General features: G+C 38.2%; 1 protein-coding gene across 3 annotated transcripts in view; it reads left to right on the forward strand.

Moving 5' to 3' along the window:
- ZFYVE9 (zinc finger FYVE-type containing 9) overlaps positions 1-25275 on the forward strand; it is a 142981-nt gene that overhangs the window by 74851 nt on the left and 42855 nt on the right. For all 3 annotated transcript variants that reach the window (XM_044238227.1, XM_044238226.1, XM_044238228.1), the window contains 2 exons: positions 14844-15068; positions 16598-16680. In XM_044238227.1, the coding sequence (XP_044094162.1) occupies positions 14844-15068; positions 16598-16680 (308 nt within the window). The remainder of the gene's footprint in view (positions 1-14843; positions 15069-16597; positions 16681-25275) is intronic.

The following is a 25275-nucleotide window of genomic DNA, read 5'->3' on the forward strand; positions in this document are numbered from 1 at the left end:
GCTTAACCCATTGAGCCACCCAGGAACCCCTAATCCAAATATCCTTAAGCAGAGTGGTCTTTAGCTTCCAAGTGTTTGAATTCCTTCCAAACTTTTTCTTGTGGTTGAGTTCCAGTTTCATAGCATTTTGGTCTGAGAATATGCAGGGAGTAATCTCAATTTTGGTATCAGTTGAGCCCTGATTTGTGACCCAGTATGTGGTCTGTTCTGGAGAAAGTTCCATGTGTGCTCGAGAAGAATGAGTATTCTTTTGTTTTATGGTGGAATGTTCTGTATATCTATGAGGTCCATCTGGTCCAATGTCATTCAATGCTCTTGTTTCTTTATTGATTTTCTGCTTGGATGATTTGTCTGTTACTGAGTGTGGCATGTTAAGATTCTCTACTATTAATGTATTCATATCAGTATGACTCTTTATCTTAATTAATGGTCATCTTATGTAGTTGCTCCTGTATTGGAGGCATAAATATTTGTAATTGTTAGATCTTCTTGGTGGATAGACCCTTTAAGAATGATGTAGTGTCCTTCTTTATCTCTGACTACAGTCTTTAGTTTAAAATCTAATTTATCTGATATGAGAATCACTACCCCAGCTTTCTTTTGAGGCCCATTGGCATGAAAGATGCTCCTCCATCCCTTCACTTTCAGTCTGGATATATCCTTAGGTTCCAAATGGGTCTCTTGTAGACAGCATATGGACAGGTCCTGTCATTTTATCCAATCTGCAACCCTCTGCTGTTTTATGGGAGGGTTTGGGCTGTTCACGTTGAGAGTGATTATTGAAAGAGACATTTTTATTGACATCATGTTGCCTGTGAAGTCCTTGTTTCTATAGATTGTCTTTGTAAATTTCTGTTTTATGACACTCTTGGGTTCTTTCTTCTTTATTTATTTATTTATTCTTTCTTCTTTTATAGAACCCCCACTTAATATTTCTTATAGTGCTGGCTTGGTGGTCACATATTCTCTTAAACCTTACTGGTCTTGGAAGCTCTTTATCTCTCCATCCATTTTGAATGTCAACCTTGCGGGATAAAGTATTTGTGGCTGCATGTTCTTCTCATTTAGTGCCCTGAATATGTCTTGCCAGCCCCTTCTGGCTTGCCAGGTTTCTGTTTACAGGTCTGACGTTATTCTGATGGACCTTCCTCTGTATGTAAGGAAGCTTTTCCCCCTAGCCTCTCTGAGATCTCTTGTCTAAAATTATGATTCATCAGTCTTGTAATCAGGTGCCTCGAGATCACTCATCTTGGGGGTTGATCTTTCTGTCTCTAGGACACGAACATTGGGTCCATTCCCCACATTGGGAGAGTTTTCATGGAGAATTTGTTCAGCTATATCTTCTGGTCTTCTTTCTTTCTCCACCCCCTCAGGGATCCCAATAATTCTGACATTGGAACATTTCATGGCATCACTTATTTCCTTAATTCTGTTTTCATGGCTTCTAAGCTGTTTGTTCCAGGGCTCCTCCTGATCCTTTTTCTCTATCAGTTTGTCCTCTAGATCACTAATTCTGTCTTCTGTCTCAGTTACCATAGCTGCTAGAGTATTTAGAGTATTTAGAGTATTTGGATCTCATTGATAGCATTTTTAACTTCTTCCCTGGCGCCTCGCCTCTCACTTCTGCCTTAATCGGATTCCATGTAGTCACTAATGGTTTTCTCCAACCTAGCCATTGCCTGGATAATTGTTACCCTGAATTCCCTTTCAGACATACTGTTTATGTCCATATCCAATAGCTCTGATGGAGAGGGCACAGTCTCTGAATTTTTCCTCTGTTGGGTGTTCCTCCTCCTAGTCATTTTGGTGAGAGGTGGTTGAGGGGATGTGTAGCTGAATATATGAACTGCGATCCAGGCAGGGTGCACACTGGAACGCTTCTGAGCAATTGGAAGTCACCACCAAAAAGAAAGAAAAAAGAGAAGGAGAGACAGAAAAAAAAAAAAAGACCCAGCCAGAATGGGCCCCAAAGGTAAGATATATAAGGTATACAAACAAAAATGGACAAACAAAAAGTAAATGACAAGAAAAAAAAAAAAAAGATCCCAGCCAAAATGAACCCCAAGGATGAGATTTATGTAATCCCAGAACAAAAACAAATACACAGAAACAGTGACAGAAGAAGAAGATGGGAGGGTGGTTATAAATCCTCGATGTGGGCGAGGAAGGTTATTTTGATTCTTACTGGGTGTATCTTGATATCTTTGTTAAAAGACTCAACTTTCCAGAGATAAAGGGAGATAAAAAGTGGTTTATATATAGGGGTAGTATTGATTAGGGAAAGAGGATTACCTTGAAGTTTATATCTATATGATCTATATGTATATTAGAGATAAAATAGAAAAAAAAAGAAAAATACAGGTATATGTATGAAAAAAGTTCAAGTTAAAAGGTTATTGTTGAATATGTTGTATGGGTGGCTCAGTGGGTTGAGCCGCTGCCTTCGGCTCAGGTCATGATCTCAGGGTCCTGGGATCGAGTTCCACATCGGGCTCTCTGCTCTGCAGGGAGCCTGCTTCCTCCTCTCTCTCTCTCTGCCTGCCTCTCTGCCTACTTGTGATCTCTCTCTGTCAAATAAAATAAAATCTTAAAAAAAAAAAATTTTAAACCTCTAGTTGTAATGGTAAATAGGTTAAAAGAAATTAAAAAGGACAAGAATAGTGAGAATGAATAAAAAATAAAAGTAGTGGGATACCTGGGTGGCTCAGTCAGTTAAGCGGCTGCCTTCGGCTCAGGTCATCGTCCTGGTGTCCTGGGATCGAGTTCTGCATTGGGCTCCTTGCTCCGTGGGGAGCTTGCTCCGCAGAGAGCCTGCTTTTCCCTCTGCCTCTGCCTGCCACTCTACCTGCCTGTACTCTATCTCTCTGACAAATAAATAAAATCTTAAAAAAAAAAAAAAAAAAGTAGTACTATGAAATATACAGGTTTTAGGACAATACCGGGAGCTAAATTGTTTTCCCCTGATATTGGGGTTTTACAGTTTTATGGGAACCCAGTGGTGGTTGTCCTCTGGTTCTTTTGCTCCTTCTTTTGGCTGGCTTTCTGGTGCAGGGGCCTGCCGTGTTGTTTTTTAGTTGGTCTTTCTTGGGCTGAGTCCTCCTGCTCCCTGTCAAGGGGCTGGACTCTGTGGAAACCGGTTTTTCAGGCTTTTGTTCTCTGGAGGTTTTTGTTATTTGGCAGCTTTTTGCGGCTTTTCAGAAGTTTAGTCCCCAGCGGAGACCCCAGATGGTCTCTCATGGCCTGAAGCACCCGCCTGTCCCTGCACCCCCATGCCATAACTGCGAGGGATGTTGGTCTAGGGAGCCTGCTTCCGATGGCTGCCTTTGCCTAGACTGCTGTCTGGGGTAGTTCTTTCAAGTCCAGGTTGGGAGTGTTCAGACTCTCCGCTGGTCCTATAGACCACTGGCTAGCACCTATATGGAACACTCTCAGGCACAGTTGGGGAGCATGTTTCAGATCCTGGTCGCACAGTGAACACGGATGCAAAAGGCTATGATTCTAGAGAGTGCCCACCAGACTCCCTTAAGCTTTGCAACCCTGGGGGCTCTGGGACCAGGAACTGGAGGCTACGCTGCTGACGGACTTTCTCTGGCACCGGTAGTTGCCGGCAGTGGCCAATCTGGGTCCAGGGCTTAGGCCTGCTGGTGACTGCCCAATTCCACGAGTTGCTCTTTAAGATCTTTTGCTCTTTTTGAATGCTTTTAACTAGACTCCAAGTCAATGCTGGTCCGCAATCACAGGGCACTTTTGTATTGGGGTATTACTTTCCAATGGGTTGCTTCTGGTGACTCCCTCCTCCTTTTTATCCTCTGATATCAGTCCGACCATTCCTAGTATGCTTTACCTGTCTACTGGTGTCTTCTGCCCCTGTAGGGATTCAGAAGTGTATAATCCTATATCTCAAGCTGGTTTCATGGGTGTTCAGAGTGTTCTGGTAGATAATTAGCTCACTTCAGGGGACTGGTTGAAACAGGGTCTCCTACTTCTCTGCCATCTTACACAAAATTCTATATTTATTTATTTAAAGATTTTATTTATTTATTTTAGAGAGAGAGTGTGAGGGAGGGAGGGGCAGAGACAGAGAGGGAGAGAGAGAATCCCAAGCAGACTCCACACTGAGTGCAGGGCTAAATCCGAGGAGCCTGAGATCATGACTTGAGCCAGAATCAGGAGTCAGACACTCAACTGACTGAGCCACCCAGGGGCCCCAGTTCTATTTTTTATTTTTGAGGAACCTCCATGCTGTTTTCCTTAGTGACTGCACCAGTTTACATTACCAGCAATGGTTCATGAGGGTCTCTTTTCTCTATATCCTCACCTATACTTTGTTATTTTAAAATTGATTTTCAAGGGGCGCCTGGGTGGCTCAATGGGTTAAGCCTCTGCCTTTCGGGTCAGGTCATGATATCAGGGTCAGGATCGGGTCCTACATTGGGCTGTCTGCTCGGCGGGGAGCCTGCTTCCTCCACTCTCTCTGCCTGCCTCTCTGCCTACTTGTGAGCGCTCTCTCTGTCAAATAAAAAATAAAATCTTTTTAAAAAATTAATTTAAAAAAATCTATTATCAGGATCCAGTAAGAAATTAAATTATCAGGATTTAATAAGGTAATTAAGTAATAGCAGTGGGAACAAAGAATATTGAGAAGAAATAAAAGACAGTGATGTGTCGGTTCAATAGTGTTTGGTAACTAGATGTGAGGGGTGAGAGGGAACAAGTCCAAGTGGCTTCAAATTTCCGACTTGGACATCTGAGTGGACTTTGTTCTTATTCATCAAGATAATAAATAGAAGAACAGATTTGGCAGAGGAGTGGGAGGCTGGTTCTTTGTCCAGTGTGTTGAGTTTGAAATATTGACAACAGATGGTGTTATGTAAATGGACAATGAAAATATGAGTATGGACCTCAGGTAGTAGATCTGAGATTTGGGAGACCTAACTTTTATGTGATTGTTGAAACTGTGGTTGTGAATGAGTTCGGTCCCTGAGAGGAGACTCGAGCTGTGACTGGAACTCTGAGATTTACCAGCAAGGAAAGGCTGAGAATCATTGCATGAGTCATTAAAATATTTTACCATAAGCGGTTACTCACTTTTCAGAATTATCCTTATGTATCAGTAGAATTTATTTTGAACTATCAGATTAAAATGCAAAATTTATACAACAAAATTACTTTGAAGTGGATAGTAAAATAATGGTGATGTCTAAAGTCAGACTATAACTCATGTAAGCTATTTTAAATGTTATCTATAATATAGATGGGGGCATGTGCATATATATCTGAGTAAGAGCATTTCAGAGGCATAAACAAGTGAGCCATAAGAGTGTCTCCTCAACTAGGAATCATTTCACACCTCATAAAATACTGGGACTAGGAGGTGTCTTAGATCATCTGCTACAAACTCTTTGTTTTTTAGATGAGGAAAATGAGAGGTGTTAAAGGTTTATCTAAATCACAGACCTAGGTGGTGGCATTTTCTTGATAGCTATTGGTTGGGTAATCCTCTTGGCTCCCAGACGCTGCCTGCAGTTCCATGGCTTCCTGGCTCCATGGATAGTTTACAACAATGATGTTTCCTTTCTTCCAGGTCAGCAGGAGTATGTCTCTGCCTAGATCTAGATTTATCAGCCCATGCTGATAATCTCCCTACTGATTAACTCAAAGCTCACTGATTAATAACCTGACTTTGGGGGTACATTCCATTATATTCATAGGTGCTGCCATCACTCAAGGAGAGGTTATTAAACAAGGTATATTTACAGGAGGCAGACAGAATTCTGCCTCCCACACAGGATTTTTGTCCTCCCAAGCATGACACAGACCTGAAACATACTTTACTCATTTGGTATCTTCACCAGTCTTACTGTTGTTCCCTATAGTTTGTTTGCCTTTTGTTGTAAAAGAAAAATATGTTTTTATTTGTATTTATCAGTTCAGTATTCATTGTCAGTATCAAAGATCACTATCATTATTCAGTTCAATCAAAATTACTAAATTTGCCATTGTATTTTCTCCATACCTGTTTTTTCAGTACCTTGTGTTTCCATTTGAACTTGCCTTTTTTTTTTTTTTTAAGATTTTATTTATTTATTTGAAACAGAGAGAGAGATCACAGGTAGGCAGAGAGAGAGGGGAAAGCAGGCTTCCTGTCGAGCAGAGAGCCCAATGCGGGGCTCGATCCCAGGACCCTGAGATCATGACCTGAGCTGAAGGCAGAAGCTTAACCCACTGAGCCACCCAGGTGCCCCTGAACTTGCTTTTCTTGCTGAAATACATCTTTTAGTTCTCTTAGTGAAGCTCTGTGGTTCATAAACTCTATTAGCCTTTGTATGTCTGAAATTTTTTTATTTTGCCATCCCTCTTGAATAATTAATTGGTTGCAAAATTCTAGGTTAATGGATATTTTCCCTCCCTTTCCTCTTTGTTCCCTCATTCCTTACTTTCTTCCTTTTACTTCCCCTTAGCAAGTACTTTGAAAATACAACTCTGTTGTCTTTTGGCATCTCCTTCAGTCTAGTGTTTTTTTTTTTTTCCTTTTCTTTTTCTGCTCTTGGGCTTTTAGGATTTTCTTTTTATCCTTAATTTTGTGCAAGTCTGTTACAAAGTTTTCTGTGAGTTTTTATAGTCAGGTTTATTGAGGTATAACTTAGACACAGTAATATTCACCTTTTCAGACATAGTTTAGTGAGTATGGATGAACAGATACAGTCATGTAGCCACCACCAAAATCAGCATTCACAACATTTCCATCATCTCTAAACCTTGCTTCATGTCCCTTTGTATTTATTCCCCTCCCCTTTGCATCTGCTCCTGGCAACTATCAATTTGGTTTCATTCCCTATAGTTTTGTATTTTCCAGAAGGCTTTATAAGTAGAATCACACGTTTGTATTGGTTTATTTCATTTAGCATAATGCTTTTGAGATTCATCCATATGATTGTGTGTATGTATGTATTGTACTTTATACATTTACCTGCAATGTATGAAAAGTTTCAATTATTCTGGATCCTTGCCAGCACTTGATATTGCCTCTAAAAGAAAAAAAAAAAACAACTTTATTTTTGCTTTTTTAATGAGTGTGTTGTGGCACCTCATTGTAATTTTAATTTGCATTTCCTTAATGACTAATGATATGAGCATTGTTTTATATGCTTATTTACCATCTGTAGCTCTTCTTTTTCCCATTTAAAAATGAGTTTTATTTGGGCGCCAGGGTGGTTCAGTGAGTTAAAGCCTCTGCCTTCAGCTCTGGTCATGATCCCAGGGTCCTGGGATCGAGCCCCACATCGGGCTCTCTGCTCAGCGGAGAGCCTGCTTCTTCCTCTGTCTCTCTCCCTGCCTCTCTGCCTACTTGTGATCTCTGTCTGTCAAATAAATAAATAAAACCTTTTTAAAAAATAAAATAAAAATCGAGTTTTCTTAATGAGTTTTCAGTACTTTATAAATCTTGGAGATAAGTCCTTTATCAGATAGTGCATTTTGCAAATATTATATTCCAGGACATGGATTGTGTTTTCATTTTCTTAACTGTCTTTTGAAGAGTATAAGTTTTAAACTTTGATGAAGTCCAGTTCACTGGTTTTTCTTTTATAGTTTATACTTTAGTTTCTTAAGAAATATTTACCTTAACCCAAAGTCACAAAAATTTCTCCTGTATTTTCAGTCTAAAAGTTTTATAGTAGTTAACTCTTACATATAGATCTATAATTCATTTTGAGATAATATTTCCACAGGGAGTGAGGTGTTGGTAAGAACAGGTAAGAACAGGTTGGCAAGAACAGTTAAGAATTTACCTGTTCTCTTCAGGATTCTTCTAGCTGAACTAAAAATCATCTTGACAAGAGACAGATCAACAGGAGAAAATCAAATTTAATTCATACGTATGGGTAATCCATACAGACATGGAAATTCCAAAGACAGGCAAGGTGGGGTGTATATGTTATTCTGAACTAAGGAAAAGGGGGTGGCAGGGGTCTGGGACGTCAGAGGGAAGGAATACAATTCACTGGAAGATGAAAAAGAGTAAATGTTTCAAATATTTTTTGGGCCACCCAGAAACAATGTGACATAGAAAACTTGGATCAGACAGGCCTGGGTAGGTTCCTCCATATATGCCATACCTAGTTCATAGTATAATGTAATTATATTATAGGTAGCTCTCTTCCCAGACCAGGTCCTTTATTTAAATTTTTTGTAGGCAGTTGTGTGGAACACAAAGAACTGTTCCTGAATCTGCTGGGTTTTAATAGGTTTTTAACTCAAATTAATCTTCATGGCAAAGTGGCCCATCTGAGGGGCAGCCTGCCCTTGGCCCCTGCAGAGGTACAGAGGTAAAGCTCAAAAGGTTTTTTGTTTTTTTTTCCTATGGACATCCAGTTGTTCAGCACAATTTGTTAAAAAGACTATCCTTTGCCACTGAATTACCTTGTTACTGTTTTTGAATATTAGTTTGTATTCTGTGTATAGGTCTCTTTCTCTATTATTCCATTGATCTGTATGTGTACATATATGGGGATTTAGTTTTATTTTTGCTACCTAGTGCCAAAAGTGTAGTTTTGATCTCAAAATACACTTCTTTCTTTCATTTGGAAAATTCTTGGTTATTATCTCTTTGAATATTACTTCTGTTTCATTTCCAACATTTTCTTCTTTTGGAACTCCTTTTTCATGTTGGAACCTCTGAAATCAGTCTTGATCTCTGAACTATTGTTTTGGGTAATTTTTCTTTGCCTTTTGTGCTGGATCCTGGAGTACATTCTGTCTTCAAAAAACTCATTAATTTAAGAGGAATATTAATGTGAACTGATTAATATTTACATGGACACAATAAGGTTACACTGTTATTAATTTTCAGCTTTTAGATTTAACTTTGGAACAAGGCAAGAAGATAATTAAAATTATAAACACTGACTATAGATATTAACCTTGCAAGTGAAATCATTTTTTTTTAAATTTTTAAATTTTTTTATGAACATAGAATGTATTATTAGCCCCAGGGGTACAGGTCTGTGAATTTGCCAGGTCTACACACTTCACAGCACACATTATATCACATACCCTCCCCAGTGTCCACAACCCCACCACCCTCTCTCTATCCTCCCCTCCCCCCCACCCCGTCACCCTCAGTTTGTTTTGTGACAGTAAGAGTCTTTCATGGTTTGTCTGCCTCCGGATCCCATCTTGTTTCATTTATTCTTTTCCTACCCCCCAAACCTCGCACGTTGCATCTCCACTTCCTCATATTAGGGAGATCATATGATCTTTCTCTGATTGACTTAGTGAAATAATTTTTATCTTTGAAAAATGCTTTTTGTTCCCTTTCAGTCATTTGTAACTTAATGTTTGTAGACATGTTTATCTTCTCTCAGAGGTTCTTTGGGTATCCTGAATCTAATCCTGAATTGAGAGTATATTTGTGTAACATAGTAATGGGTATGAAGACCCAATTGAAGCTACTTTAAAGCTTCTGGAGGTTTCTCACTACGATTAGAATAAACTCCTAATGCCTTTGGCCAATAAGATCCTATTTGATTTAGTCTAAAGATTTCTTTGACTTTATCTTTTACTACTCCTTAGTTGCTTTAGCTACATTGATCACCTTTGTGACCTTTGAACCCATCAAACCCATTTCTAACTACTGGCTTTTGTACTTACTGTTCCTAGACCTGGAATGCTCTCCTTTGTAGATCTTAACTGGTTGGTATCTTCTCTTCATTCAGGTTTGATCTCAAATATTTCTGCCTCAAAGCATTTTTCCCTGACCCTCTTAGCTAAAGAAGTGTTTTGTCCCCTTTTACCCCCTTTTACCAGTCTTTTACATTACCTTCCTTGTTTTATTTTCTTCAAAACATTTATCTCTAACTTTACTAACTGATGTTGTTAATTTGTCTTCCTCCATTAGAATATAAGCTCTGTGAGGGCAAGACTTATCTCTCTGGCTCAACTCTGTGTACCAGCCTTTAGAACTAATAGTCTGGCACATTGAAGAAGCTTAATAAAAAGAACCTGTGGATTGAAGGAATCAATAAATTGATATCATGTCACTAGGAAGTATTTTGTTTGTCATTTTGTGGAGAAGTACCTGGAGGCAATGAATCCTGAGAGAATGCTTCTATTAATAAAAATGCCATACTTATTATTCCTGACTTCTTGTTCCCATTGGGACTTGGAAACAAGAGTAAATTCTATTGAGGTCAACCTAGGAGTGTTTCTGAGACCCCAGTGTCTCCGGTCCTTGAGAAAGAAATACCAGGGGTCACTCATGCAGATTACTTGGGAACTTTCTATAATTTAATATCTTTGAAAAAAAAAAACTACTAAAATCTTCCTTATTTTGTATCTTTAAATTGTAGTCACCTGGGTTAACCCAGATGAACTTTTGGTTAATTTAAATTTCTTATAGAGGGGTGCCTGGGTGGCTTAGTTGTTAAGCGTCTGCCATCAGCTCAGGTTATGATCCCAGGATCCGCATAGGGCTCCCTGGTTAGCGGGAAGCCTGCTTCTCCCTCTCCCACACCCGCTGCTTCTGTTCCCTCTCTTGCTATGTCTCTGTCTGTCAAATAAATAAGTAAAATCGTCAAAAAAATAAAACAAATTTCTTATGTAGGTTTATCAAAAGGCAAAATAAATTTTAAGGTACTATATTACTAATGTGTTGGTTATTAATAAGCTGCAATCATTTTTGAATTTTATTTTTATTAATTTTATAATGTCACTAATAAAATTATAGGCCTCAAATACAATGGAGTTTGATTTTTTATTTTTTAAAATGGAGGTTTATCTCAGTCTAAGAATATAGGTGCGTACTCCTTATTGACTTAGAAAGAAATGTATTTAGATATTTTTAAACCACCATCTCTTGCCAATTTTCCATCCCCTCCAAGTATTTAGAAGAAAAATTATAGGTGGATTAGAGAAGAGGGGAAAAAAGAGATTTTAAAATAGTAGTCTCCTAAAGAATATAAATAATTGATAAGACATGTATTAAAAAATGATAGGTGTCCTGTAAATATTTGTGGAATGACTGGGACTCTATCAGGTTTTGTGCATCTTAGAAAATATTCTGCTAATATGTGTATCTTTATTTCTTTTTTGGACCAGTATCACAATATATATCCTAGGGTAAATGTGTAATTGATCGATCAATGTCCAGTGATTTTTTCATATTTTAGTGGCTTGCTGTTATTTCTCATGGCCATAAAAATTCGCTGCTTATAGTCTTTAGTATTGCTGAAGCAGGTCACTTTTTTAGCTTTAAAATAGGAAAAAAAAAAAAATGTTTCCTAACCCATGTGTTTCCAGGGAAGGAGGAACTTCATTGGTGTTTTCATCATCATCAATAATTTTCTTGTATTGTTTTTCCAGTTAAAGACTTTATATCATGGTTTGGATTTTCAGTCTTTTTTAATAATTAACTGACTCTTTTTGGTAAATTAAATTTAGTTTGTATCTTTTTAGAAAAGGAGCCGTGGTATTGCTGCTTTTGCAAAGGAATTTTTCAGACAATGAGAAAGTAATATGGACTATTTATGAAGAACTGATTTAAGACTAATATCTAGTATTTATTTATTTTATTATTTTAAAAGATTTATTTGAGAGAGACACAAGTGTGCATGCTCAGGGTGGGGCAGAGGGAGAAGGGGAGAGAGTCTTAAGCAGACTCCCTGCTAGGTATGGAGCTTGATGTGGGGCTCAGTCTCACAATCCTGAGATCACGACCAGAGCTGAAATCCAGAGTTGAATGCTTAATGGACCGCACCACCCAGTTGCCTCTCTAGTATTTTTTGAGCGCTCAGTATGTGCTAGGCCATATTTATTGTTTTATGTGTACTATTTCATTTCTTCTTGACTACAACTCTGTGATTCATACTGTTCTTGTCCCCATTTTACATATGAGGAAACTGAGAGGCACCAAGGGTCTAAGTAACTTGCCGAAAATCAAACACATAGTTGATTAGTGGCTGAACCCAGGTTTGAATTCAGCTGTGTCTTTTCTAAATCCCATGTTTTAAAAAAGCTGTAAACTGCCTTTTGAACTTTTTGAAGTTACATGGTAAATCTTACAGATGCTTTACTCTGAGGAAATGACCTTTTCTGAAATACTCCTGCTTAACTGTAGTTTACTGTCTTACAAAGAACACCAAGGGACTATCTACATTCTTTTGATAGTTTGAGGTTTAGTTATATGTTAATATTCACGATATTACTATTTCTTGAACCATTTGTTTGGAAATTGTTCCATTCAAGTTAGTTGTGAGGATAAACATGCTTTGAAACAAAAGGAAGCTATTGCTAGATACAAAGTTGTATTTGAATCGAATTTGAAGGTGGCTATAAGCACTTTGAAGAACAAAGTTAAAATTCCAAATTTAAGATGGAAAATTGCAGATTACTACATGTATATGTATATATTTTAAAGATAGTATGATATATGGAAAGACTAGGAGATTGAAATCTGCTTTCTGGATCTTACTTTGCTGCTTATTTTATCTTGTGTCTTTTGAGAGTCACTTCACCTGTACTCCTAACCTTCAGTTTCTTTACCTATAAAATAAAAATCCAGAAGTTCAGAGAAATGACACCTGCTGTTGATCTGATGATTATCTGATCAAAGTCATGGGAAATTGCTTTGTAAGCTATTGATATAAAACCTTTGATATACTTGTCAGATCATTTAAGCTCAGAAGCAAGAATTTGTATTTATTTTATTTATATGGATTCCATAGTGGTCTTGGGGCATATAGAGTTAATTCAGTGAATTCATTGTTATTGAATGTTTCCATAGTGAAGTACATGTATAAACAAATCTATAACAGACTTTATGAGTTCAAGAGCCCCAGATTAAATTTTCAGTGAAAGCCTGTCTTTGTCAAATTCTCATACCCAGTGTTTTATTTTTGCTGGGATCTATACCTGTGGAATGCAACTTGCTTATAGATAAGATGGTATGTAACAATCTAAATTAAATCACTCATTAAGATTGATAGAGACTTACCTTAAAAAAATTTTTTTGAAGAAAATAGATGCTTACAGGATAACATACATTTTATAATATAAAGGGGCATAGTGAGGAGTCTGCATGTGATTGAGACTGGGAGGAGGAGGTTGTTAGGTGGTAGAAGCAAAAAGGTAATATCTGGAAAAATAACCAGTAATAGATTATCCAAACATAATCCAGTCTCTAATAGGGAAATCCCCAAAGGGATGATGAATGAATGTGTTGAGCACCAGGCCAACATAGTTTTCACCTTTGAGTTGTATGCACTAGGCCAATCTAAAGAAACATAAACATTATGCTCTCATTAGAACTTTAGAGGAATGATCCTGTGTACTGTACATTATGGATGGAAAAAATATCTTCCATCTCTTTTGCCTCCCATTCTTCTCCTCCCCCAGATTAAAAGATGAAAATTGATACAAATCTTACTCTAAAATCTTTGATAAAGCAAAGATAAGACTATAATACTTGGCTGATCATTATATGTATATGTAAATTATAACAATAATAGCTGCAGGTTTATGAGAGCACATTGTGTGCCATGATGCTGTTAGGCATTTTGGAGAAATTCTATCATTTATTCTTCACAACAGGTCTGAAATTTGTAATTTTCCCCATTTTACATAGCTATTACTTGTCCCCAATCACATAATAGTGATTGAACCTGTATTCAAACCCATACCTCTGTGACTCCACAATCTGAGATTTTTTTCTTTTTTCCCAAAATACCATACTGCTTCCTGGATATGGGGATTTTTTGTTTGTTTGTTTTTATAGATCTGGCCCAGAAGATCAAATGTGTAGCCAGATTTGGTTAATCCTGGGGCAAGAGTACTATCTGTAAATGTCTTTGGCAGATGATGATGTTCAGGTGAACATGGCTCTCAGCCACAAAGCTTCTCCAAGTTTTGTGGGGAGTTGTTTCCTTCACTTGTGGACCCTACTATCAGCATAGCTTCCTACTTCCCTCAAGGAATCAGTGAGCCATCATTGAACTGTTCTGTGAACAGACTCTAGTTTTCCAGGAAAGTAAGCGTTAAGTTTGCTGATGATGATTTCTGCATTTGCTGTTACTGCTTTCAGAAATATCAGAAGACATTTACACATGTCTAGGGAACCTATCTACTGTTACGAGACAGCTCCTGTTGGGAAGTTCTTTTGTAATTCTAAACTGAGGAAAATGTCTTCCTAATGAAAGGCTGATTTGTCACTGTTTCATGTAAAAAAATTTTGAGTTAGGAAGTGCTTAGCCAAGAGCTTTTGCAGCTAGAAGAAAAAAAGCTAATATGAATTTAAATAAACGCTACATTATGATTCATATTTGTCTCACTGGTATTTGTCTCACTCACAAATCCTATGATACTACCTTCTCCATAAATTTTCTTCCCTCAATGTCTCATACATAACTGTACTTGCTCTTAATTTGTTAGGTTCATGAGTTGACTTTATTTACCCAATGAGATTGTATGCTCTGCAAGAACAGGTACCTAGTAGTTACGTTTTTTTAAATGACTTTTGGGGCAGTAATTCTTACCCCGAGACTTCTAATTTAGACAGTAGAGCTGTCCAGTCTAAGGAAGGCATCAATATTTTTGGCTTTTGGCTAGGTAGACTTCTACAGTGTGATAACATAAGCTATTTCATGCTCACCAGAGGCCCTGATAACATTGGAAAACAAATTTTCATTTAATAAATACCTTTATTTAAAAAACAACATTATAAACATGTCTTTCATAATGAAAGTTTGGGAATTAGTGTTTGGCCATGTCTGGCCCAATGTTAAGTATTAATGATTACTAAGAATATGATTGATTTATTGATAGAATAATTAATGAACTTTTTGTTTTAGGAAATGTTGTGGGCAACTTGGGACATTCCTTCTTCAGTCAGAGTTTCCTTGGCAGTAAAGAACATGGTGGATTCTTATATGTGACATCTACCTACCAGTCACTGCAAGACCTAGTACTCCCAACCCCACCTTACTTGTTTGGGATTCTCATCCAGAAATGGGAAACTCCTTGGGCTAAAGTGTTTCCCATCCGACTAATGTTAAGACTTGGAGCTGAATATCGACGTAAGTAGTAAAATAGCTTCTTCTATGCTATATAACCAAAATGTGATGGCTAAATAAAGGCCTGAGATAATCAGACCCCCACCCCCCAGTGATACAGTCCAACAGAAGTCTTTTGAAGTAGCTAAGCTAAATTTGGCCATTGTCTTTACTTATTTTAGCTTTAATGGTAAAGACTAAAAATCTCAAAATAGGAAGTTAGTGATTAATATCTTATAAACTTAAGTTCATCTTCAGAAAAAATGTATTGGACTTTAACAAGTAACCTTTTACAGTATCTGTAGTAAACTCTTTTTTTTTTTTTCTATTTTGTTGGAAAATAGTTATGACAAAGTATATCTTACATAACATAACAGGTACTGGAAACTAGTGGTATAGCAATCACTTTCAGTTGGTAAAGTGAGCAGTAGAAGAGCTTCCTTGTCCATTGTGGAAGTCATACAACTAAGTTATGAGGTTTCTTTTAAGACATTAAGGCTTAAATGTAAGTTTTATTTTAAACTATATTTTTACTTGATCAGAATTGCTGTAGTCTAGGAATTGGACCATTTGAACAAGATTCTTAACTCTGTGACTTACTAGCTCTGTACCTTTGGGCAAATCACTTAATCTGTCAGTTTCTTCTGATCTGGAAAAAATAATACTTGCCTTTTACGTTATGTAAGATTATTAAGAGGATCAAATTTAAATAATGAAAAACTATTTTATGAATCATAAAATAGCTTTCAGCAAGTCAGCTTCATTCTTTTATTTATTCAGTAAGAATTTAATAAAGGCCTACCATTTGTAACAAATCCTGGGAATTTAGAAATAGTTAAGACATGGCTACAGGTTCTTAGAAACCTTTGTAAGGAAAACATACAGAAATCATGATTACAGTAGTATTATTGTATTAAAACACTTGTTCAAAGTTAACAAAGTTCTCTTGGAGTTCTGAGATGGGCCCTAACTTCACCAAGAATGAAGGAGTTGGATAAGGAACATTTCTTGGACCAATTTACTTCTGGACTGAATTGTGAAAGAGGCATATGAATCAGCTAAATGAAGTAGGGAAAGGAAAGGGTATGTATGCAGAGGAAACATGTTATCTTCCTGTCTTGTACAGGCAGTTCACCCCCTAACATTCAAAGAGTAAGCCAAATAAGAGGTCACCTCATGTTTGGCTGTTCTAAGGAGAATCCTGGTGGGGAGGTATATAAGAGTGAACACAGAAGAATTAGGAGAGATTTTTTTCCCCAGATCATATTAATCCAGTTTGAAGAAGAGTGCTTCCTCAGACTTTGAGTTCATTTTTAAGACTGCTGCATCAAAAGGCTTATTCTGGTCATCAAAAGACTTACTCTGGTATGGTTTGTAGAAGGCTCAGAATTTGTCTTTGATGCTACCATGCTAAATACTTTTGACCCCTAAATTTCATATGATCTAAAACTGCTACTCCATTTATATTTTGAAAATTTTACGAACCCTGATGTCTCTCTTTTACCAAAATATTAAGCTGTCAGGCTTAGTCTCATTTTTTCTCATTTCCATAGTTTATCCATGCCCACTCTTCAGTGTCAGATTTCGGAAGCCATTGTTTGGAGAGACGGGGCATACCATCATGAATCTTCTTGCAGTAAGTTGGAGATTTTTATTGCCTTCTTTCTTACTGGGGTTTGTACAGAAGAAGGAAGAGAGGGATTTCATTTTTTAATAGCCATATCCCTGCTACTTCAGGCAAATGGAGATTTATGCTGTAGGAAAAGAACAATATATATATTCTCTGGAAAGTATATGGTGCTTTGGAGTGGAAATAGTACAGGATTTCAGCTCTTTGTTATACATTTGCTATTGAATTTACCTTGCAGGATTATTTTGAGGTTTAGAGGTAATGTATATTTAAAGCACTTAGCATTCTGTCTTGTTTTTATTTTAAGTGTACCATATCATACCAGTGTCCCCTTTGTCTGTATAGCTTATTGTTTAGCCCAGGATAGCTCAGAGATTTATTCAAATAACCTTAAGCAAATAAGGTATTCATTCTTTTCTGATGGATTTGTGTATAGGTTGGGATTCAAACTTTATTCTTTTCCTTTCCCCTGGGCTCTCCCATGTACCTTTGCTCTTGCACAGCCTCTGACTCTTTTGACTAAGGATATTGTTTGGCTTGGGCCTGCTAAGGCCTTTGCTGTACGTGTGCATAGACCAAGGTCAATCCTGGGTATTTGGAGAGTTTATGAAGCTTGCTATGGTTTTCTTACCTCCCAGAACCTTTGTTAAATCTCTGCTAGTCTGCCTGGTTGTTACTTTCCCCAAATAGGCTAACAACCTCAAGCTAACTGAGCTGCTGGCCCTCAGTTCCTGCTAGCCACTGAGATTACCACTGCAGCTGCTACCACTCCAAGTAAGATCCTTCAAGTAGCAGAGCTGATGTTCACAAACTGCCTTGAACCACCTGAGAGGGCTAGGGTGCAGCCCCAAGAAAGATCACAGACTCAGCTCTACTATGCTTGCTTGAAGTTCAGTAGCTTTCACAAATAAACACAGCTCAGCATGTTGTATGCCTTTGGTCTAACTCCAGAACATCATAGTGATTGTTTTTAAAAAACTATTTACCCAGCTTTTTAGTTGCTTTTTAGGGGATGGATTTATTTCCTTACTCTGTCTTGCATTTGTTATTATAGCTTTTACTATGTTTTAAAGAGATTTCAGTAATAAGAAAAACTCTTTTTTTTTTTTAAGATTTTATTTATTTATTTGACAGACAGAGATCACAAGTAGGCAGAGAGGCAGGCAGAGGGTGGGGGGAGCAGGCTCCCTGCTGAGCAGAGAGCCCAGTGTGGGGCTCGATCCCAGGACCCCGGGATCATGACCAGAGCTGAAGGCAGAGGCTTTAACCCACTGAGCCACCCAGGCGCCCCAATAAGAAAAACTCTTGTAGCTTTACCTGTGTAGTTGCCATTTTCAGTGATCTTCATTCCTTTGTGTAAATCTGTATTTCCATCTGGTGTTGTTTTCCTTCTGCCTGAAAGATTTCGTAACATTTATTGTCATGTGGATCTTCTGGTAAGAAACTTATTTGGTGGGGTGCCTGGGTGGCTCAGTGGGTTAATCCTCTGCCTTCAGCTCAGGTTGTGATCTCAGGGTCCTGGGATCGAGCCCCGCATCAGGCTCTCTGCTTGGTGGCGAGACTGCTTCTCCCTCTCTCTCTGCCTGCTTCTCTGCCTACCTGAGATCTCTCTCTGTCAAATAAATAAAATCTTTAAAAAAAAGAAAAGAAAGAAAAGAAACTTGTTTGGCATTTGTATTTCTAACAGTATCTTTATTTTACCTTCATATTTGAAAAATATTTTTGCTGGATATAGAATTCTAGGTTGGCAGTTTTATTTTTTGAGTGTTTTAAGATTTTTTTGTTTATTTGACAGACAGAAATCACAAGTAGGCAGAGAGGCAGGCAGAGAGAGGAAGGGAAGCAGGCTCCCTGCCAAGCAGAGAGCCCGACATGGGGCTGGATCCCAGGACCCCGGGATCATGACCTGAGCCGAAGGCAGAGGCTTTAACCCACTGAGCCACGCAGGCACCCCTTCTTTGATTATTTTATTTTTTCCTTTTTTATTATGTTCAGTTAGCCAATGTATAGTACAGCATTAGGGTTTTTTTTAATTTGTTTTGGGTTTTTTTTGTTTTGTTTTTTTAATTTTTTTTATTTTTTATAAATATATATTTTTATCCCCAGGGGTATGGGTCTGTGAATTGCCAGGTTTACACCCTTCACAGCACTCGCCATAGCACATACCCTCCCCAATGTCCATAACCCTACCCCCCTTCTCCCAACCCCCCTCTCCCTAGCTACCCTCAGTTTGTTTTGTGAGATTAAGAGTCACTTATGCGGGGCGCCTGGGTGGCTCAGTGGGTTAAGCCGCTGCCTTCGGCTCAGGTCATGATCTCAGGATCCTGGGATCGAGTCCCACATCAGGCTCTCTGCTCAGCAGGGAGCCTGCTTCCTCCTCTCTCTCTCTCTGCCTGCTTCTCTGCCTACTTGTGATCTCTCTCTGTCAAATAAATAAATAAAATCTTTAAAAAAAAAAAAAAAGAGTCACTTATGCTTTGTCTCCCTCCCAATCCCATCTTGTTTCATTTATTCTTCTCCTACCCCCTTAACCCCCCATGGTACATCTCCACTTCCTCATATCAGGGAGATCATATGATAGTTGTCTTTCTCCGATTGACTTATTTCGCTAAGCATGATACCCTCTAGTTCCATCCACGTCGTCACAAATGGCAAGATTTCATTTCTTTTGATGGCTGCATAATATTCCATTGTGTATATATACCACATCTTCTTTATCCATTCATTTGTTGATGGACATCTAGGTTCTTTCCACAGTTTGGCTATTGTAGACATTGCTGCTATAAACATTCGGGTGCACGTGCCCCTTCGGATCACTACGTTTGTATCTTTAGGGTAAATTCCCAGTAGTGCAATGGCTGGGTCATAGGGTAGTTCTATTTTCAACATTTTGAGGAACCTCCATGGTGTTTTCCAGAGTGGTTGCACCAGCTTGCATTCTCACCAACAGATTGCTGAGGCTAGGACTTCTAGTACTATGTTGAATAGCAGTGGTGATAATGGACATCCCTGCCGTGTTCTTGACCTTAGCAGAAAAGCTTTCAGTTTTTCTCCATTGAGAATGATATTTGCGGTGGGTTTTTCTTTGAGTATTTTAAAGATGAATAGCAATCACTTTACTGTTTTCTGGTTTGCATTGTTTCAGACAAGGAGTCCTTGTTCCCTCTTTGTTCCTGTCTGTGTAATATATTTTCCTTCTCTGTGTGCTTTTAAGGTGTTTCTTTTTATTACTGGTTTTAAACAATATGATTATGTACCTTTTTATGGTTTTTTTTGAGTGTGTTTCTTGTGCTTGGAATTTGTTGAGCTTCTTAGCTTTTTTGAGTTTATAGTTTTCTTCAAACAACATTTGCTGTCTACCTCCTCCTCTTCTTCAGGGACTCTAATGTTATAGACATATTGAGCTGCTTGAAATTGTTCACAGCTCACTAATGCTCCTTTTTTTTTTTTTAATTTTTCTGTCTTTTTTTTTCCTCCTTGTGTTTCGTTTTGAATGGTTTTTAGTGTTGAGACTTCAAGGTCAAGAATCTTTTATTTTGTATTGTTAAAGCTGTCAGTCCCATTTTGGGGGGGAGAGGTGATCTCACTCATTATAATTTTCATCTCTAGAAATTTGACTTAAATCTTTTCTATATCCTGTATGCCTGTACTTAATTTTTTAAACATCTGGAATATGATCATTGGAACCTTACAGTGTTTTTGTTTGGTAATTCTAAGATCTCTAGTTCAGTTCCATTGATTAACTACCCTCTTACTTTGAGTTGTATTTTCCTGCTTCTTTGCACGCTTGGTGTTTTTAAAGTTCTTATTGGATGCCAAATATGATTTCTCCGCACTGGGTGCTGTATCTTTTTGTATTCTGTAAATATTCTTGAGTTCTGTTACAAGTAAGGCAGTTAATTTACCTAGAAATAGTTTGATCCTTTCAGTCTTGCTTTTAAGATTTGTAAGGTGGGGATGCCTGGGTGGCTCAGTGGGTTGAGCCTCTGCCTTCAGCTCAGGTCATGATCTCAGGGTCCTGGGATCAAGCCCCACATCAGGCTCTCTGCTCGGCTGGGAGCCTGCTTTCCCCTATCTCTCTGCCTGCCTCTCTGCCTACTTGTGATCTCTCTCTCTCTCTCTGTCAGATAAATTAAAAAAAAAAAAAAAACCTTTAAAAAAAAAAAAAGATTTGTAAGGTAGAACCAAAGTCTTATTTACTATAGTACTAACTATTCCCCACCACTAAGGTAAGACCCTCTGATTACTTGTAATTACTCTGGCCCTATTTGGAATTAGGCCAAACTTCACAGATCAAAGGCACATTTCTTTACAAGACTTTTTTTTTTCCCCCCTAAGATTTTATTTATTTGTCAGGGAGAAAGAGACACCAGGAGAGGGAACACAGGAGAAACAGACTCCACACTGAGCAGGGAGCCCAATGCAGGGCTTGATCCTAGGACTCTGGGATCATGAACTGAGCCCAAGGCAGATGCTTAACGACTGAGCCATCCAGGTGCCCCACAAGACTGTTGTTACTTTTGGCACCAGCTTCAAGTTTAGGGGTTCCCAGGCTACCTATACTTCTGACTAACTGGATACAAATGCTAGCATTCCCACTGCCCTCTCAGTTTTGATAATTCACTGGACTGATTCACAGAACTCAGCAAGGTATATAATACTTGTGATTACAGTTTTATTATAATAAAGGAAATACAAATCAGGGCCAGTCAAAAGAAGAGACATTTAGGGGGCGCCTAGGTGGCTCAGTGGGTTAAAGCCTCTGCCTTAGGCTTGGGTCATGATCCCAGGGTCCTGGGATTGAGCCCCGCATCCGGCTCTCTGCTCAGCGGGGAGCCTGCTTCCTCCTCTCTCTCTCCCTGCCTCTCTGGCTACTTGTAGATCTCTCTCTGTCAAATAAATAAATAAAATCTTTAAAAAAAAAAAAAGAGAGAGAGAGAGAGAGACATATAGTACAAGGTCTGGGAGAAACCCACACAAGAAGCCTCTGTGTCCTCTGGGACATGTCACCCTGCTGATACATTGATATATATTATAACATGCACAGAGTAAGCACCTGTACTTTGTGTCCTGAGTTTTTATTGGCGTTTCCTTGCATAGGCATGACTGACTGAGTCATTGGCCATGTGATTGAACTCAGTCTCAAGCCCCCCTGATATCATGTGTCTCAAGGCCCCATCTTCTAATCACATGGTTGATCTTTCTGGTATGACCAGCCCCCATCCTGAATTATTTTGTTCATATAAACTATCTGAGGACCCACCATGAGTCATTAAATTAACATAGACTATCAGGGATCCACCACTGAATAATGAAGACATTCTTATCATTCAGGTAATTCAGGGGTTTGTCGGCTACCTCTCAGGAACCTGAACAAAGGCCAGCCAAATTCTTTGTCATGTAAGAATATTCTAACCTAATGCCCATTTAATATGAGGTTTACTGCTCTGGTTTTTAGGACCAGGCACTATTCCCACACCTGTGTAACAGATAATGTTCCCAGTAATCATTTCAGGTAGTTTCTGCACTGGGCTTACAAAGATTTCTCACACACATTCACTGATCAGAACTCTGCTGAATTCTTGAGTGAGACACTCTGCAAATCTTTGGACCTCTTCTCTGCAGTGTTCTCCTCTCTGATACTCTGTCCTGTGAACTCTAGCCACCTTGGGTTTTTGGATTCTCAGTTTTATCACCTCAACTCAGGAAATCTGCCAGGTCCCCTGGGGTCCCCCTTCCTACACTTGAGCTTGGAAACTGTTTTGTTTGGAGGCATAACCTGGATACTCATAGAGCTCATCTTGTTTGTTTCCTGCCTCTCAGGAATCACTGTCCTTTGTTCCCTGAGATTCAGTGTCTTTAAAATCATTGTTTCATGTGTTCTGTGCATTTTTGTTTGTTTGTTTTTGTTTTGTTTTGTTTTCAGGCAGGAGGGTAAATCCAGGCCTCTTCTCTCCCTTTTGGCCAGAAGTGGACATTTTATTTGATTTTATTTATTTATTTATTTGAGAGAGAGAGGCAGTGAGAGAGAGCATGAGCGAGGAGAAGGTCAGAGAGTGAAGCAGACTCCCCATGGAGCTGGGAGCCTGATGTGGGACTCGATCCCGGGACTCCAGGATCACGCCCTGAGCCGAAGGCAGTCGTCCAACCAACTGAGCCACCCAGGCGTCCCTATTTATTTTCTTAAATAATGTCTACAACCAATGTGGGACTCCTGACTCATGACCCTGAAATCAAGAGTTGCATGTTCCACCAACTGAGCCAGTCAGGCACCCCCAGAAGTAGAAATTTTGAAATTATATTTTAAATCTACAGGATCTCTTTCTCTCTCTCTCTTTGTCTCCCTCCCTCCCTTTACTTAGTCCCCATCGCTTTATCACTCCCTGGCAACTTTAGTTTTTAGTCACATTTTTGACAAGGTAATTTTTTATGCTGATTATAATCTGCTTTAGAATGAAAAGGAGATATTTATCCTGTAATCTAGTAGCATAAACTAATAATCTAGTTTTATGGCCTTTTATATCAATCCACTTATATAAACTTTTAGTGGGTTATCTCCTGAAGTATCTTGCTCTCCATCACCACCATTAGGGAGGAAAATTTTTTCTCTTTCAAGGATACTTCCAGCTGGTCTAAGAATTAAATTGACGTGAGACAGATTACAGCAGAAAATTGAATTTAACTTTGTATATATGAGAACCTTACATACAGGAGGGTTCAAAAACAGAAAGGTAAAATGAGTTATATATGCCATCCTTAGCTAAGGAATGGAATAGGGGCTTGGGGCTTCCAAAGGGAGGAGGGCAGTTCGCAAGGCAATAAAATTAAGAACAAATGTTTGGTAATTAATTAGATGTTTGCCCTACCATTACAGATGGGTCTCAGATAGAATTTATCTCTGATAATGACTCTAATTCTGAGAAAGCCCCTCAGGTAGTTTAAACAAGGGCAAAAGTATCTCTTGAGCCTACAGGGTCTCAATTGCCTGCAGATCAAAGTGGCACATTTGGAGGAGCCTTGTTTGAAAACCCTTTAAATCCTCTCCTCTGTCGCTAGCTTACTAAGACTTATAATCTGTTGATTCTAATACTTTTCCATTGTGTCTCACTCCCCTTGCCTTTCCCTCTTCCTATATTAAGATTCCACGGTTTTATCATTAAAATCACTTTTTTAAATTTAAAATGTAATTCTGGTTTCTCTCCCTTTCTCTGTTTCTTTCTCTCTTTCTCTCTCTTACGCTTTGTTGTGGTGGCCCAGCAAAATGTAAACCCTAGTTAAATTTACCTTTATTAAAAAAATTCATTTTTATTTATGTGCAGTTAAATTCACCTTTTGTAGAGTATACTTTTCAAAGTTTTGACAAATGTAAAGAATTATGTTACCACCACTGTTGCAGTTAAGATATAGAACAGTTCTGTTGTCACTCCAGAAAATTTGCTAGTGCACCTCACTGATCCTCTGTCCCTATAGTTGTAGCTTTTGTAGACTGTCATATAATTGGAATTATATAGTACGTAGACTTTTCAGTCTGGCTTCTTTTACTTATCATAATTCATTTAAGATTCATCTGTGTTATGTATGTTGTTGGAGAGGCAATAATCTTTTCTTCTACCTATCTTTGGTTCTTTGGCTGAGGGCCTATAAATTAGACTGGCCAAAGAGTGATTAACGGAGACATATTTTCAGGTGGCATATTCTGGTAACCTTCCATATCAATAGTTCATTCATCTTTATTGCTTTGTAGTATTCAGTTGTATGTAAGAGCCACAGTTTATCCATTTACCTGTTGATGGATCTGTGGGTTATTTCTCATATTTGGTTATGAATAAAGCTGCTGCAAACATTCATGTATGAAATTTTGAGTGAGCATTGGTTTTCCTTTCTCTTGGGTAAATACCTGGAATAGGATAGTTAAGCCATGTTGTACATTTAGTGTTATATAGAACTGTGGAATTCTTTTCCAACATGCCTCTAGTAGTAGTGAAGGCATTCACAAGGAATATAAGGAATTCTTTTTTTTTTTTTTTTGCCAGCACTTGTTATTTCTCTCTCTCTCTCTTTTTTTTAATTTTTGCCATTCCAATAGGAGTTTAATGGTCTTAATTTTTTTAAAAACGATTTTATTGATTTATTTGACAGAGGGAGACACAGTGAGAGAGGGAACACAAGCAGAGGGAATAAGAGGGGGAACACAAGCAGACTCCCCACTGAGCAGGGCTTGAACCAGGGCTTGATTCAGGACCCTGGGATCAGGACCTGAGCCCAAGGCAGATGCTTAATGACTTAGTAGTCTTAATTTTTGTGATTTTAATTTGTATTCTGCTTATGATGAATTATTCAGAGCATTTTTTTATGTGCTTATTTGCCCTTCTTATGTCTTATTTAGTGAATCTTGGGATTTGTGCTTATTTAGAAAATATGATTGTTATTTTGTTGTTGAGTTTTGAGAGCTTTTCATGTATTCTGAATATAAGTCCTTTGGTAGATATTTATCATTTGTATATTTTCTCCCAGCCTGTGGTTTATCTTTTTATTCTCTTAACAGTGTCTTTCACAGAACAAAAGTTTTTAACTTTGTTAAAGTTTAGTTTCTTTTTTTTT

This window comes from Neovison vison, chromosome 2 (assembly GCF_020171115.1).
Source record: "Neovison vison isolate M4711 chromosome 2, ASM_NN_V1, whole genome shotgun sequence".
NCBI classification, from domain to species: domain Eukaryota; kingdom Metazoa; phylum Chordata; class Mammalia; order Carnivora; family Mustelidae; genus Neogale; species Neogale vison.